At 43.4% G+C, this 14,664-nt stretch overlaps 1 protein-coding gene across 2 annotated transcripts in view; it reads right to left on the bottom strand.

Annotated features, from left to right (window-relative positions):
* Positions 1-12,631: 12,631 nt before the first annotated feature.
* The window catches only part of LOC144595370 (ETS-related transcription factor Elf-1-like), a 126,932-nt gene continuing 124,899 nt past the window's right edge, over positions 12,632-14,664 (bottom strand). The window contains exon 9 of one of the 2 annotated variants that reach the window (XM_078402811.1): positions 12,632-14,391. In XM_078402811.1, coding sequence (XP_078258937.1) covers positions 13,782-14,391 — 610 coding nt within the window. In that variant the 3' untranslated portion in view covers positions 12,632-13,781. The remainder of the gene's footprint in view (positions 14,392-14,664) is intronic. The other variant, XM_078402812.1, reaches the window with a different exon arrangement.

Below are 14,664 nucleotides of genomic sequence, written 5' to 3'. Positions count from 1 at the left end.
AGTGTGTGTGTGTGTGTGTGTGTGTGTGTGTTTATGTGTATGTGTATGTGTGCGTCACACATATGCACACATACACACACACACACACATATACTTACGTATACCTACATATATACATGCACATATATACATACGTACACAAACATACACACATGCAGACACACACTGACACACACACATATATACATACACACGTATATACATAACATACACGCACATACACACGCATGCATACACATATATACATACACACACATACAGAAACATACACACATATACATACACTCACATATATATGCATACACATATATACATACACACATATATATGTACACACATACATATATACACATACATACACATACATACACACACATATACATACACATAAAGTAACACATTAATACACACTCACATACATCTACATACCCATACACATTTATACATGCATGAGCCATTCTTAGTCAAGTGTGTGACCAGAAATATGAAAAATTGTGGAATACATCTCTTCTAATTCTGAAAACATCACAGGTATATCGTTTTGTGCTGTGTATATGACTTATATATGTCAAAGTTTATCAAGTGAAATTTCTATATGTTATGCTGCCAATGTTTTAGGGTCAGGGGTCAAATATGATTGGTCACGTGTGTGGCCTCACACGGAAACATGTTTATCATAACTCAGTTTTACCTTACAAACTGTGAATTTTAAAAAGCTAGAATGTGCGTATATTTAGCAGGCATACATTATAGTTCTGTAGGTAGGAAAATAGCAACGAATAAGATTAATCTCTTACAAGAAATTTTGAATGTGTTACTTTATGTGATGACACGTTAGAGGCAGGAAACATGTTCCCAATGTTGGGGGAGTCCAGAACCAGGGGCCACGGTTTAAGAATAAGGGGTAGGCCATTTAGAACAGAGATGAGGAAAAACCTTTTCAGTCAGAGAGTTGTGAATCTGTGGAATTCTCTGCCTCAGAAGGCAGTGGAGGCCAATTCTCTGACTGCATTCAAGAGAGAGCTGGATAGAACTCTTAAGGATAGCAGTCAGGGGTTATGGGGAGAAGGCAGGAACGGGGTACTGATTGAGAATGATCCATGATCACGTTGAATAGCGGTGCTGGCTCGAAGGGCCGAATGGCCTCCTCTTGCACCTATTGTCTATTGTCTATTGACGTCTGGCCACGTGTGCGACATTTTGTGTGGTCACGCGTGTGACATGACATGCATGGAGGAAATATGTACAGATATGGCGGCATGTGGGTAGTGGATACCAGGTACTAAACAAGACATAACTATCTTTGGTTATTGCTGTTCATGATTTTAACTGATATTGTAAAGAGCGAGGCTCTGAACATGGAAATAAAGACAAAAGAAGAAAAGTGTTGCAATTGTTTCAAAGTTTATTCCTAACAAGAAAGAAAATATGACTTTCATACCGAGTTTGACATGAAGTTTACAATGACTTTCTTTGCCAGATTGCTGATTACCTCCTTCTTTTTCCTGGGTGACCTGGGTAGATGCTTTTCAGTTTTCCTTAGTTGCACTCCCTAGACTCTGCGGACTCTTGGTGGCTTTCTGTGCAGCTTCTGATAATTCTGTTTTGAGTTTGTTTTCACGTGACTTTTGCTTTCTTGCAGCAGCAGCTTTGCGATATGCCGTCATCTGCCTCTTTGTCACTTCTTGCGAGCGTATCTTGCATAGAGCTTCCACTCGTTGACTCTCCTCAGAAGAAATGTCAGGATCTTGTAGTTTCCTTTTTGCTCAAAGTCTCCTCATTTTCCCTGCTGAAGTCATTGGTCTTTTGGTTGCAGGAGCCTGTTCATCCATGTTGTCTGTAAATCAATCACATTCATGTAAAAGCAGTATTAAAGTAAAGCAGTTCCTAAAATACTCCAGAATATTAGATTAACACAACATCATGCAGTGTAGTCATAGTCATATAGTATATAATTTTTGTTTTAAAGAAGTCATTTTTGACTACCATGAACATCATAAGATGTACATGTACTATTTAATTTTATGTTAGTTCAATTAATGTGTTATCCTTAAAACAAATTAAGGTACCTACATGTACACATACATTCTAATCTGAGTTAATTACGCGTCCATTAATCTGAGTTTTAATCTGAAACTCTGTCAGATGATACTTAACCTGAGTCTATTTGAACGGTGTAAATTAATTTATCTTGACACCTCATGCAATCCCTGATGTCTTTAAATATCTCATTCAACGGTTTCTTGTATGAGAATGCTGTCTTATAAAAATACATATTCATCACAACGCATATGATTTACAAATAATCACAGAACAAATTCCATATAATTAACTCTATCAATATTTAAAATTAACTGCAGGTGTAAAATGCTCACCTTCAAATCATTTTCCAGCTCAAAACAGCTCAGAAATGTTTCGCACTAGTGAAGAGTTTGTACAGGTGCATCCAGTTGTCCAGCAGTCACATGACCAGCTCACACAGTGTACTTTGTGTGGTATTTTGGTAATGTGTGTGAACCATGTGTGGGCCAAGTGCGAGACACTGGCATAACATACAATTACTCCATTGTTTCTAAGATCACATTCCTACAATAACTGAGTGGACTATACCAACCATTACATTTATGGGTAATCTGGTTGGAGAGAGGAGCAATGATCGGTATAAACAGAGTGCATTCATGGATTGCCTTGTCACACACGTGACCATAAATGCCGCACGCGTGACCACTTGGTCACGTGTGTGACCAATTCATTCGTTCTTTATTAATTAAAAATGACAGTTTAGTGAATTCATATTTGGTGAAAAGCAAGGCACAATAAAGCTGGCTTTTGACATGAAAAATGAATATTGTCAAAGCTGTGGTTTGTGAATAACACTGATTATCTTGTTACAATGGCACCTGTCAAGGGGTGGGATATATTAGGCAGCAAGTGAACAGTCGGTTCTTGAAGTTGATGTGTTGGATGCCGGAGAAATGGGTAGGAGTAAAGACCTGAGCGACTTTGACAAGGGTCAAATTGTTATGGCTAGACGACTGGGTCAGAGCATCTCTGAAATGGCAAGGCTTGTGGGGTGCTCCCGGTCAGCAGTGGTGAGTACCTACCGGCAGTGGTCCGAGGAGGGACAAATCACAAACCAGCAACAGGGTGTTGGGCGCCCAAGGCTCATCAATGAGCGAGGGCAATGAAGGACATCCCTTCTGGTCCGAACCGACAGAAGGTCTACTGTAGCACAAGTCACAGAAAATGTTAATGGTGATCACGGGAGGAATGTGTTACAATACACAGTACATCGCACCCTGCTGCGTATGGGGCTGCGTAGCAGTCAACCAGCCTGAGTGCCCACGATGGCCCCTGTCCTCCATTGATAGCGCCTACATTGGGCATGTGAGCGTCGGAACTGGATCTTGGAGCAGTGGAAGAAAGTCGCCTGGTTCGATGAGTCACATTTTCTTTTAGATCACGTGGATGGCCGTGTACGTGTGCGCCGTTTCCCTGGGGAAGTGATGGCACCAGGATGCACTGTGGGAAGACGACAAGCCGGTGGAGGGAGTGTGATGCTCTGGGCAATGTTCTGTTGGGAAACTCTGGGCCCGGCCATTCATGTGGACGTCAATTTGACACGTGTCACCTACCTAAACATCGTTGCAGACCGGGTACACCCTTTCATGGCAATGGTATTACCTGATGGCAGTGGCCTCTTTCAGCAGGATAATGCGCCCTGCCACACTGCACACATTGTTCGGGAATGGTTTGAGGAACATGATGAAGTGTTCACGGTGTTGCCCTGGCCTCCAAATTCACCAGATCTCAATCCGATTGAGCATCTGTGGGATGTGCTGGATCGACAAGTCCGATCCACGGCGGCTCCACCTCGCAACTTACAGGACTTGAAGGATCTGCTGCTAATGTTTTGGTGCCAGACACCACAGGACACCTTCAGGGGTCTTGCGGAGTCCGTGCCTCGGCGGGTTGGTACTGTTTTGGCGGCACACGGAGGACCAACAGCATATTAGGCAGGTGGTCATAATGCTTTGGCTCATAAGTGTATATGCACACATATATATATATATACACACATATTTTCACATATACACACACACATACATGCACACACATATATGCACACATACGTACACAAAAGACAAACAGTAATAGTGCAATAATAACAATATTTCCAGTGAAGGTGAAGTTATTTGGTAGTAACGATGGGGACCATTGAGACGGACAAAGGCATATGAAGGACAGGTATGCACAAAGGTAATTATTGCTGATAGTGAGGAGTTTCACTGATCTTGATTTAGAAACTTAATCTGCAATATTGATTTTGGATTTGCTTTTATTTTGCAATGTGGTCCAGCAATAAATGAGGATAGGATTGTAACTGCTAAGATTGAGATAGTTTCATGGGCAACATAGTCTGATGAGTTGGTTTTGGACTTTAAAGGGCCTGTCCCACTTAGGCAATTTTTTTGCCGACTGTCAAAGTCGTAGCAGATCGCCGAAATTTTCTTTTACCCGACGACAATGACCACGACAGTGACCACGACAATGACCACGACAATGCCGAGTCAGGTCGAGATTACACCGTCTCGGAAACATCGCGTAATTCCCACGCTGTCAATGCTTCTCCGGCGTCCTAATTTTCGCTGAAATCACTGACAAGTCGGTAAGTACTTAAGAGTTTTGAAATATAACATCGTGCCCGGGTTACTTGAAAACCAAGCTTCACGGTAACAAGGCATAAACTGGATTGACTTCCAGTTTACTAATAGAAGTATTAAGAAATTTAATTTTAAACGTGGTTAAATGGATTTTTGTGATGAGTGTGGGCATTCTTTGAAAATGTACGGGAGATGCATATCTGGTTTCTGGGTTGCATATCTGGGTTGGGAGCCTACTTTAAATGTAATCGCCGATGGCCATAAACATTGTGAAAATTCCCACGCTTATCTGACCGTCAAACTCTCGACTCCAATCTACCTGTCAAATGTCCTGACGGTAAATAAATTGGTTAAACACAAGTATTTTATGGTATCTTGAAATGACTTTACTTATTTTGATATTATGTGCTTCTAAATGCATCTAAGAAACCCTAGCAAACCTGGGGACAGCAGGCGACAGCGACCGCAATAAGCAAAGATACCTGGCGACAAGCCAGCTGTCGCTGAGAAATTTCCCTCCGGTTGATTTCTCAGCGACGCGCTGAGATCCACTACGATTCTTGGAAGACTCCTCACGATCATGCCCGCGACACCCCGGCGAACTGTTGGTGACAACCTAGTCGCTGGCAGTCGCCTTAAAATCGCCTAAGTGGGACAAGCCCTTAACAAACAATATAGTCATTTCCTGGTCATCATTATTAAAATTAGTTTTTTTTAATCCGCAAATTTAAATTTCACAACTACTATAATGAGTTTTGACTTCAGATTTCTGTATTACTAACCCAGGAACATAATCATTGCATCTTTATTTGTGAAGGTTGTATACTACAGACAGGATAACATTGAATGGAATACAGTTTGTATGCCTCATTGTCATCTTCCCCTCAGCCAACAATGAACCATTCTACATTTCCTTGATCACCATCTACTTTGATCTGTCGTTTTCACACCTTTCCTTTCCATATCCCTAGTTTCCCTCTCCCCGACTGTCAGAAGGATCTTGATCCGAAACATCATCCAGTCCTTCTCCCCTGTGTTATTCCAGCATTTTTGTGTCTATCCCTTGTGACCCAACAGCCAACTTTTGGTCTGTGTGGCAGCTCAGATTTCAGAGGTGCATGTAGAAGGTCTCGTGATATTAGGCGCAATCCTTCACCATACAAGGTATATGATCATCTAGTATTTGGATATACAGAGAATGGAATTCCTTCTACATGAGATGCTTTTCTGTGGATATGAGAGGCAACTGCCATAAGTAGAACATGGAATAGAAAAATAGGTGCAGGAGTAGGCTTTTTCCACAAGTAGTAGCTCTACTCAATAACCAAAAGTCTAGTCTCTGTAGATAATGTGCCCTGCCACACTGCACACATTGTTCGGGAATGGTTTGAGGAACATGATGAAGTGTTCACGGTGTTGCCCTGGCCTCCAAATTCTCCAGATCTCAATCCGATTGAGCATCTGTGGGATGCGCTGGATCGACAAGTCCGATCCACAGCAGCTCCACCTCACAACTTACAGGACTTAAAGGATCTGCTGCTAATGTTTTGGTGCCAGATACCACAGGACACCTTCAGGGGTCTTGTGGAGTCCATGCCTCGGCGGGTCGGCGCTGTTTTGGCGGCAAACGGAGGACCAACAGCATATTAGGCAGGTGATCATAATGTTTTGGCCCATCAGTGTATGTAGAACGACCCTATTTATTGGAGATAGACACAAAACACTGGAGTAACTCAGCAGGACAGACAGTATCACTGGAGAGAAAGAATGGGTGACTTTTCAGGTCGAGACCAGACTCTTGAAAAAAGACCTCGACCCGAAACGTCACCCATTCCATCTCTCCAGAGATGACAATAGACAATAGATAATAGACAATAGGTGCAGGGGGAAGCCATTCAGCCCTTTGAGCCAGCACCACCATTCAATGTGATCATGGCTGATCATTCTCAATCAGTACCCCGTTCCTGCCTTCTCCCCATACCCCCTGACTCCGCTATCCTTAAGAGCTCTATCTAGCTCTCTCTTGAATGCATTCAGAGAATTGGCCTCCACTGCCTTCTGAGGCAGTGAATTCCACAGATTTACAACTCTCTGACTGAAAAAGTTTTTCCTCATCTCAGTTCTAAATGGCCTACCCCTTATTCTTAAACTGTGGCCCCTGGTTCTAGACTCCCCCAACATTGGGAATATGTTTCCTGCCTCTAACACGTCCAACCCCTTAATAATCATATGTTCCGATAAGATGCTGCCTGTCCAGCTGCGTTACTCTAGCATTTTGTGTCTATCTTTGGTGTAATCTAGCATCTGCAGTTCTGTCCTACCTATATATTGGAATTGAGCTAATGGCATCAATGGAACAGTAGTTTTACTTGAGTAATTTTACTACATGTAAATATCATAAATTTACTGAAATACATCTTTAATCGTATTTTTATCAATTACAGATCCTTTTTGATCCTTGATCAAAAGTATTTAAAGACATTTCAAATGTCTTTGACAAGCTGCAAAAACAGCACTGGGACAGTGAGGAGGGTGGCTGGACAAAGCACAATGGAATCTGAAGAAGGGCTTCGACCCCAAACGTCACCCATTCCTTCTCTCCAGAGATGTTGCCTGTCCCACTGAGTTACTCCAGCATTTTGTGCCTATCTCCGGTGTAAACCTTCCTACACAATGCAGTCCATTGTTGTGCGAGCTCTGAGAATCCTTGCCTGAAGGAAACCTCTACACCTATTGGAGATACAAGTCAAAAGGTCAGTGTAGAAAACCCTGCAGCTTCTGCTGGTGGTTCTTGGGCAGACTCGTGTAATGGGAGACAAAGAGGCTTCCCCATGCAAGCATGTTCTTTGGAGACCCCACCCACAGTGCAGTCCTCAAAACTGTGACACAACCTTTCCTTTTATTCAGTTTCTGGATGTTCAATAATAGTTATTTTTAATCCAAATTCATGGCATGGGAATAGCCACTCAATATCGAGGTTTACCACTTCAGACTGAGATGAGGAGGAAGCTCTTTTCTCAAAGTATTGCCAATCTTTGGAGTTCTTTACTGCAGAGAGCAAGGGGTGCTGCCTGACTGTATTTATGACTGAGATTCCCCCAAAGTACAAAGTCTAAGTGTACGAGAGTAAGATCGTAAGGTGCAGTTGAGGCCGAGGATCAGATAAACTAGTATCATATTGAGGATGGAACAGAGCAAGACCCCCGAGGGTAGACGCAAAATGCTGGAGTAACTCAGCGGGTCGGGCAGCATCTCGGGAGAGAAGGGATGGGTGACGTTTCGGGTTGAGACCCTTCTTCAGACTGATGTCAGGGGAGAGGGTGGGACAAAGATAGAATGTAGTCGGAGACAGGAAGACTGGTGGGAGAACTGGGAAGGGGGAGGGGTTAGAGAGGTAATGCTGAAGTTAGATTTAGATTTTTAGATTTAGAGATACAGCGCAGAAACAGGCCGTTCGGCCCACTGGGTCTGCGCCGCCCAGCGTTCCCCGCACATTAACACTATCCTATACCTACTACGGACAATTTTTACATTTACCCAGCCAATTAACTTACATACCTGTACGTCTTTGGAGTGTGGGAGGAAACTGAAGAGCTCGGAGAAAACCCACGCAGGTCACGGGGAGAACGTACAAACTCCGTACAGACGGCGCCTGTAGTCAGGATCGAACCTGAGTCTCCGGCGCTGCATTCACTGTAAGGCAGCAACTCTACCGCTGCGCCACTGTGCCGCCCTAGAGACTTCAAAATGTTCATACCGTTGGGGTGTAAACTACCCAAGCGAAATATGAGGTGCTGTTCCTCCAATTTGCGCACTGGCCTCACTCTGACAATGGAGGAGTAAGTGAAATATGAAGTAAGTGAAAGATCCCTGAAGTATAGTTATTGAGTCCAGGCAGTGTTATGCCAGCACCTTCACTCAATAAATTGGTGCAACAAGAACCTAATCTTTAATTAAATGTGATCTTCAACTGCCTCAAGCTACTGATAAAGCTCTTTGCCCATAAAACTTGATTATACGATGCGATAGAACTTTATTTATCCCAGGAGGGGAATTGATCTGCCAACAGTCATAAACCGCAAGATGCATGAAACTAAAGTGACGAGTGGAAAGGATTGGGATGTGCAAAGACTGGGAGCATCAAATGCACAGCAGGAACATTCACCAGTTGGGGAGATGGCAAGTGTGGCCACTGGGCTTCAAACGACAGCTTCCCAAAATGTAAAAGTTACAATTAAAATGCTGCAGGCGTGCGAGTGAGGTTAAAAAAAAATGAGGAAAAGAGCGTGTGCACGGGGGTCAAAAAATTGGGGAACTTTTGAAAATTTACACACAAAATTACCAGTTTCAAGCCTCCTTTCGTGCAATTCAAAGTAAAAACGGACATTACAAAACAATGTGAATATGTCACTGTATACTAATAACATTTTGAAGTAAATTCGCACATTAATTAATAATCAGCCCAAAAAGGTGGCAATTGTCTTTTCTGCTGTTTTATATTTTAACCCCGTCTTAATTAATTTAGTTATATAAACTTGCACTTAAATGTAATATTACAGTCCCACCACTGATTTTCTGGCACTCTTGGTTCCAGAGCTTTGCTGGTTTATCCAGCTGGCCAAGGAAGTCGGCTATGGGGATAGATGTGCTGGCTCCAGCCGGGTTGGAGTTCCAGAGCCCCGGCCGCAGGTTGCAAATTCAACCCACCGGTCGGCCGTGGAAGTCCCGATGAGGTCGAGATTGGCTGCCTTGCCCAGCCTAGGTGCCACATTTTCAGGGAGACTTCCAGAGTGTGGGGTAATTTCTCGCAGAACCCCTAGCGACCTCTAGCGGAACCCTAGTGTTCATTACAAGTCTATACATCGTTTATTTTTATTTTTTTCTCGATCCGATTTTTCAGTTCATTTGGCAAAGTGAAAAAAGTGGAAATTATGCAAAAAGAGCGGAAAATTGATTTTTAAAACGTGGAAATCTGCGGAAACACGGAAAATTCACATGCCTGTGCTGGGAATACAAATCAGGCCAGTCAGTATTTAAGCACAGCCTTCTTCAGGGCAAAGCACTGAAGGTACTTCATTGAAAAAGTATTGAGAATCAATGAATTCACCCATCACTATGATGCAGTTTAAAAAATTGCTCAAGGAGAACATGACTTGCTGAAGATCCTAAACGAAGAAGTAACAAGGAACTGCAGATGCTGATTTTAAAAAAACGACTGGGGTAAGTCAGGTCAGGCAGCATCTCTGGAGAACCTGGATAGGTGGCATTTCTGGAGAACATGGATAGGTGGCATTTCTGGAGAACATAGATAGGTGGCATTTCTGGTTGGGACCCTTCTTCAGATTGATTGTGGTGAGAGGGGAAGAAAGCTGGAAGAGTTGCTGATCGGCAGATGGTTGTGCAAAGGCCAGAATTGGAAAGAGAAGAGGTGTGAGATAAGGATAGCAGAGTTGCAAATTGAGAATGCCAGAGGAAGGAATAGAACGGAATAGGAGGTGTTGTTCCTCCAGTATGCGTGTGGCCTCACTCTAACAATGGAGGAGGCCCAGGACAGAAAGGTCAGTATGGGAAGGAGGAGACTTGATGACTGGCCCTCTGTCTGCCAAGGTCTACTGGATCTCCAGGTTTCTAACCATTTGAACTCCCCTACTCATGCCGATATTTCTGTCCTGGGCCTCCTCCAATGCCAGAGTGAGACCACAGGTAAACTGGAGGACCAGCACTTCATATTCTGCTTGGGCAGCTTATAACCTAACAGCTTGAAAATCGAATTCTCCAATCTCCACCCCCATCTTTACTGTGCCCCAACTGGATCAATTCTTCCCCCCCCCCCCCCCCCCCCCACACCTATAATTCCTTCCTCTAGCTTCACAATTTGCAACTCTATCCTTAGCTCACACGTTTATCTTTTCATGGCTAGCATTTGTATATCTGCCTATAAGCCCTCCGCCCCACCCCTCACCTATATCTACCTATCACTCACTAGGCTTTGACCTGCCCCTCCTCTCTTCCAGCTTTCCTCCTGTCCCCACCACAATCAGTCTGAAGAAGGGTCCCAACCCAAAACACACCTATCCATGTTCCCCAGAGATTATGCCTGACCCACTTATTCCAGTTTCTTTTTTAACCTAAACAATGCCCTTGGCATATTTTGGAAGGTCACAATATAACGGCATTGAAGTGCGACCAGCTGTAACTGAAGGGCGGCACGGTAGCGCAGCGGTAGAGTTGCTGCTTTACAGCAAATGCAGTGCCGGAGACTCAGGTTCGATCCTGACTACGGGTGCTGCACTGTAAGGAGTTTGTACGTTCTCCCCGTGACCTGCGTGGATTTTCTCCGAGATCTTCGGTTTCCTCCCACACTCCAAAGACGTACAGGTATGTAGGTTAATTGGCTGGGTAAATGTAAAAATTGTCCCTAGTGGGTGTAGGATAGTGTTAATGTGCGGGGATCGCTGGGCGGCACGGACTTGGAGGGCCGAAAAGGCGTTTCCGGCTGTATATATATGATATGATATGATAAGCCCACGGGGATAAAGGAGGATTGCAAAGAAAAAAATAGCATTGATGCAAGCAAATCAAATAATTAGTCAAGGAGTTAGAAATAGTCCTTGCAGAGTTCTGGCAGCAAGTACAATAAAACTCCAATCAACACGCACATTTGGGCCTGTGCTGGTACTGGTCGAGAAGACATTCCAGACATTGAATGTTACTCATATTAATAGCCTAACTTGTGTAGGAAGGAACTGCAGATGCTGGTTTATGCCAAAGATAGACACAAAAGCTGGAGTAACTCAGTGGGTCAGGCGGCATCTCTGTAGAAAAGGAATAGGTGATGTTTCGGGCTGGAGAAGGGTCTCGACCCGAAACGTCACCCATCCCTTTTCTCCAGATATGCTGCCTGACCCGCTGAGTTACACCAGTTTTTTTTTAAATAGCCTAACAAGCTTTGTTTCACTATTTTTGTTTACTTGTTATATAGTGGTTTAGTAAGTGGGGTGGGAGCTGCTTTACGTTCTCGTCCTCCACCCTGGGTAGTTCTACGGAACTGGCAAGACTTGCAGCAAAGCGTCACCTACGGTACTCTGAAGCACCAATTGCCACTTTTGATTGTTGTAGTTGGCATACGAAAGAAAGAAGAAGTATAGTAAGTTTACCTGCGAATTCAAAAAAATGTCGGAAACTGAGACAACATGTGATTAAAGGGAGCAGGAAATAGAAACAGACTGAAACAGCCCGGATTCCACCTCTGGACTAATGAGTGAGCCAGATTCGATTTCTAAACAATTGGATGGCAGATTATCAGAGTACCTTTTTGATTTTCAATACCGATCATTAATTGAACCACATGGGTGAAAACAGGTGGGCCGGGAAGGGGTTAGTGGCCAAGGAGTTGTCTTGGCAGTGCAAGAGATTGGATTTGATCCATACTCGCCCGTCAACAAACCAAGAATTGGATCGGCCATCCATTTTACATTGTACCTTATTCTATTTGTCTTCGGCTGGCACGAACTGGATGGCATCATGAAAACTGACGATGGTTTGGTCAATTTACTGGAGACCAGCATTTAGATATGATAAATGAGGGGAACCAAGAATAGACCTCTGGAGACATCAGTTAGATGAGAGAGAATGAAGAGAAGGAAAAAAGTATCTGCAGATAATATTGTAGCTGTAGATGGAGCCACTGAGCTGGTGAAGGAAGTGAGAGGCTGGAGGTTGACTGTATTAAAGGTTATCTTCATGTCAATGAGGAATGTAGTCTCAGTGAGGGGGGGGGGGGGGGGGGAGCGAAGGATCATAAGAAAACCCATTACATAATGTATGATTCAGCAGTACGCAATGTCAGAATTTTGCATCCTAGGAAAATACACATTTTATTTTAATAAATCATTTGCAAAATGATGAAATGGAGGAGAAAAAAGTACCTTTGGCCACAAATTGTGCTCCACAGTGGGAGATGAGCAGACAAAAGTATGTGATATTATACATTCAAATTTGTTAGTACTTTTAGGGCCCATCTTGTTCCTTCAGCAGGTGTCAATGAAGGATCCTCCATCCGCCAGACAGCAAATATATCAACACAGTCTAAAATTGCAAACGCACACAAATATATATAGCAACTAAAATTATTTATTTTTTGCCTTGACACATGTTCATTCTAAAAATGGCCATGGAAACATTATGGTTTTAACATCATCTCTCAAAACTATACAAAATGTACCTTTTTTTTTTAAAAAGAAAAAGGGCTGGCAGAGTTCAAATATTCTTTCAACCTCAAAAATAGAACATGAAATACATTATTTACAAAACCAAGGAAACGGTATCATTTAATATATATACATTGTGAAGCCGAAGGTTCCTGCTAGAAATAAAATCCCCGTGAATAATTCCTTTTTAAAGAATCCCACTGACAAAAGCCCGTCCAAACAAACAAATACTGTTAACTTTGTTCACCCATTTGATTCCTAATAAAGTTTGTACAAGTTATAACAGGAAGAGAAGAACGAAGGTCATGGTGAAACAAGCCAGCAAAATATTGTGCTTTCTTTTTTTAAGATACAACAGGAGAGAAAAGATTTTGGTTTCTTTATGATTGGGAAAAGAAGCTTAACCATGTTGGACCTATGTATCAAAAGAGCTGCCGTTTATATTTCACTGAACTCTTTAACCAAGAGCTCTCATGTACAGCAGGTTCAATATCCAGCACAAACAATCCCAATGCCTGTGTATCAGCACTTCCACTGCAAGGCCATACTGTGCCAATCCACAAAAGGCCACAAGGTCTATAATACAGTTTCTGTAGGGGAGTGTGCTGCAATTGTCAGAAATGCAACTCACTTTTGAAAAAACTAAATGTTATAAATTCTTCTTATAACAAAGATATCCAAAAAAAACATCTCTGAGCAAATGAGCCATCATTATATTTCTAACATCTGCCCTTTGCCTCCAGTTCAGTAGCACCTTTGCCCGGTAACCTTCTATCCTTAACATTAAAACCCATGCACAGGTTGAGTTGAACATTACTTCAAGTAAACCCACCCAGAAATTACTTTGTGTAGGTCTAGTTTGAAACAATATTTGGAAATGGAGGCGTGGGGAAGGAATCTGGCAGCATCATTGTGTGTCCACTTCCCCTCCTCCAAACAGCCTATGGTGTGGAAGCACAGCCGTGTTTGTGAGCACGATAACGTGGGACTGCCGGATACTATGATCACTCTGCAGCTTGGTTCCCGCGGCCCCTTTCCTGCCTTCCTGCCTGGCCGCGGTCTGTACGACAGCTTGCTTGGTTTCTGGCGCTTTGATCACCGACGTGAAGACTGTGCCATGCGGTTGATTCTTAACCTGCTGACCGGTCGCGGCAAAGGTCACCACAGGAGTGGCGGCGCCCATCACGCCAGACAGAGATGCGCCGTGTGTTGCATTGCCTGGCAGCTGTGGGCTGGCTGGGAGAGCATGCTGAATACTGGCGCCGCGCCGGTCAGCCAGAGAGGCGGGTGGAACTATGTTTGCGATGAGCGATTTCCCTGGCAAGGCGACGTTTTCTTTCAGCACAGTCCCTTGATGGGAAGATGGAACTGTTTGGAAAATGAACTTGGGAGAGGACATGGCTAATTCAGTGCTCGTGATCACAGTCGTGAGGGGAACAGTTTGTAACGTCACCGTACCAATTTGTTGAGCTCCTGGCGACACGACCACTGGAACCTGTGATGGACTCTTGATTGTTCTGCGGAAAGAACAAAACCAGCGGATCAGAACAAAGTTTTCCACAACATTCAGACCTCTGTCCTTTCGAACATTTCCTTAACTTCACATCCACGGTTGATTTCTGAAAGATATTTTTCCTTCTTTTTTCTCTACGTTCATTTCATTTGCAGCAACCTAATAATCTTAGAGGTTGCTGGGTGCCAAGGATTCCACTGGAAAACCCAACATCAACAGAGTCAAACAGTCATGAAAAGCCCACGCTGATTATCAATCACTCATTTTTACACCAATC

Source organism: Rhinoraja longicauda, chromosome 7, assembly GCF_053455715.1.
Source record: "Rhinoraja longicauda isolate Sanriku21f chromosome 7, sRhiLon1.1, whole genome shotgun sequence".
Lineage (NCBI taxonomy): Eukaryota > Metazoa > Chordata > Chondrichthyes > Rajiformes > Arhynchobatidae > Rhinoraja > Rhinoraja longicauda.
This window is presented reverse-complemented; position numbering and strand designations above follow the sequence as displayed.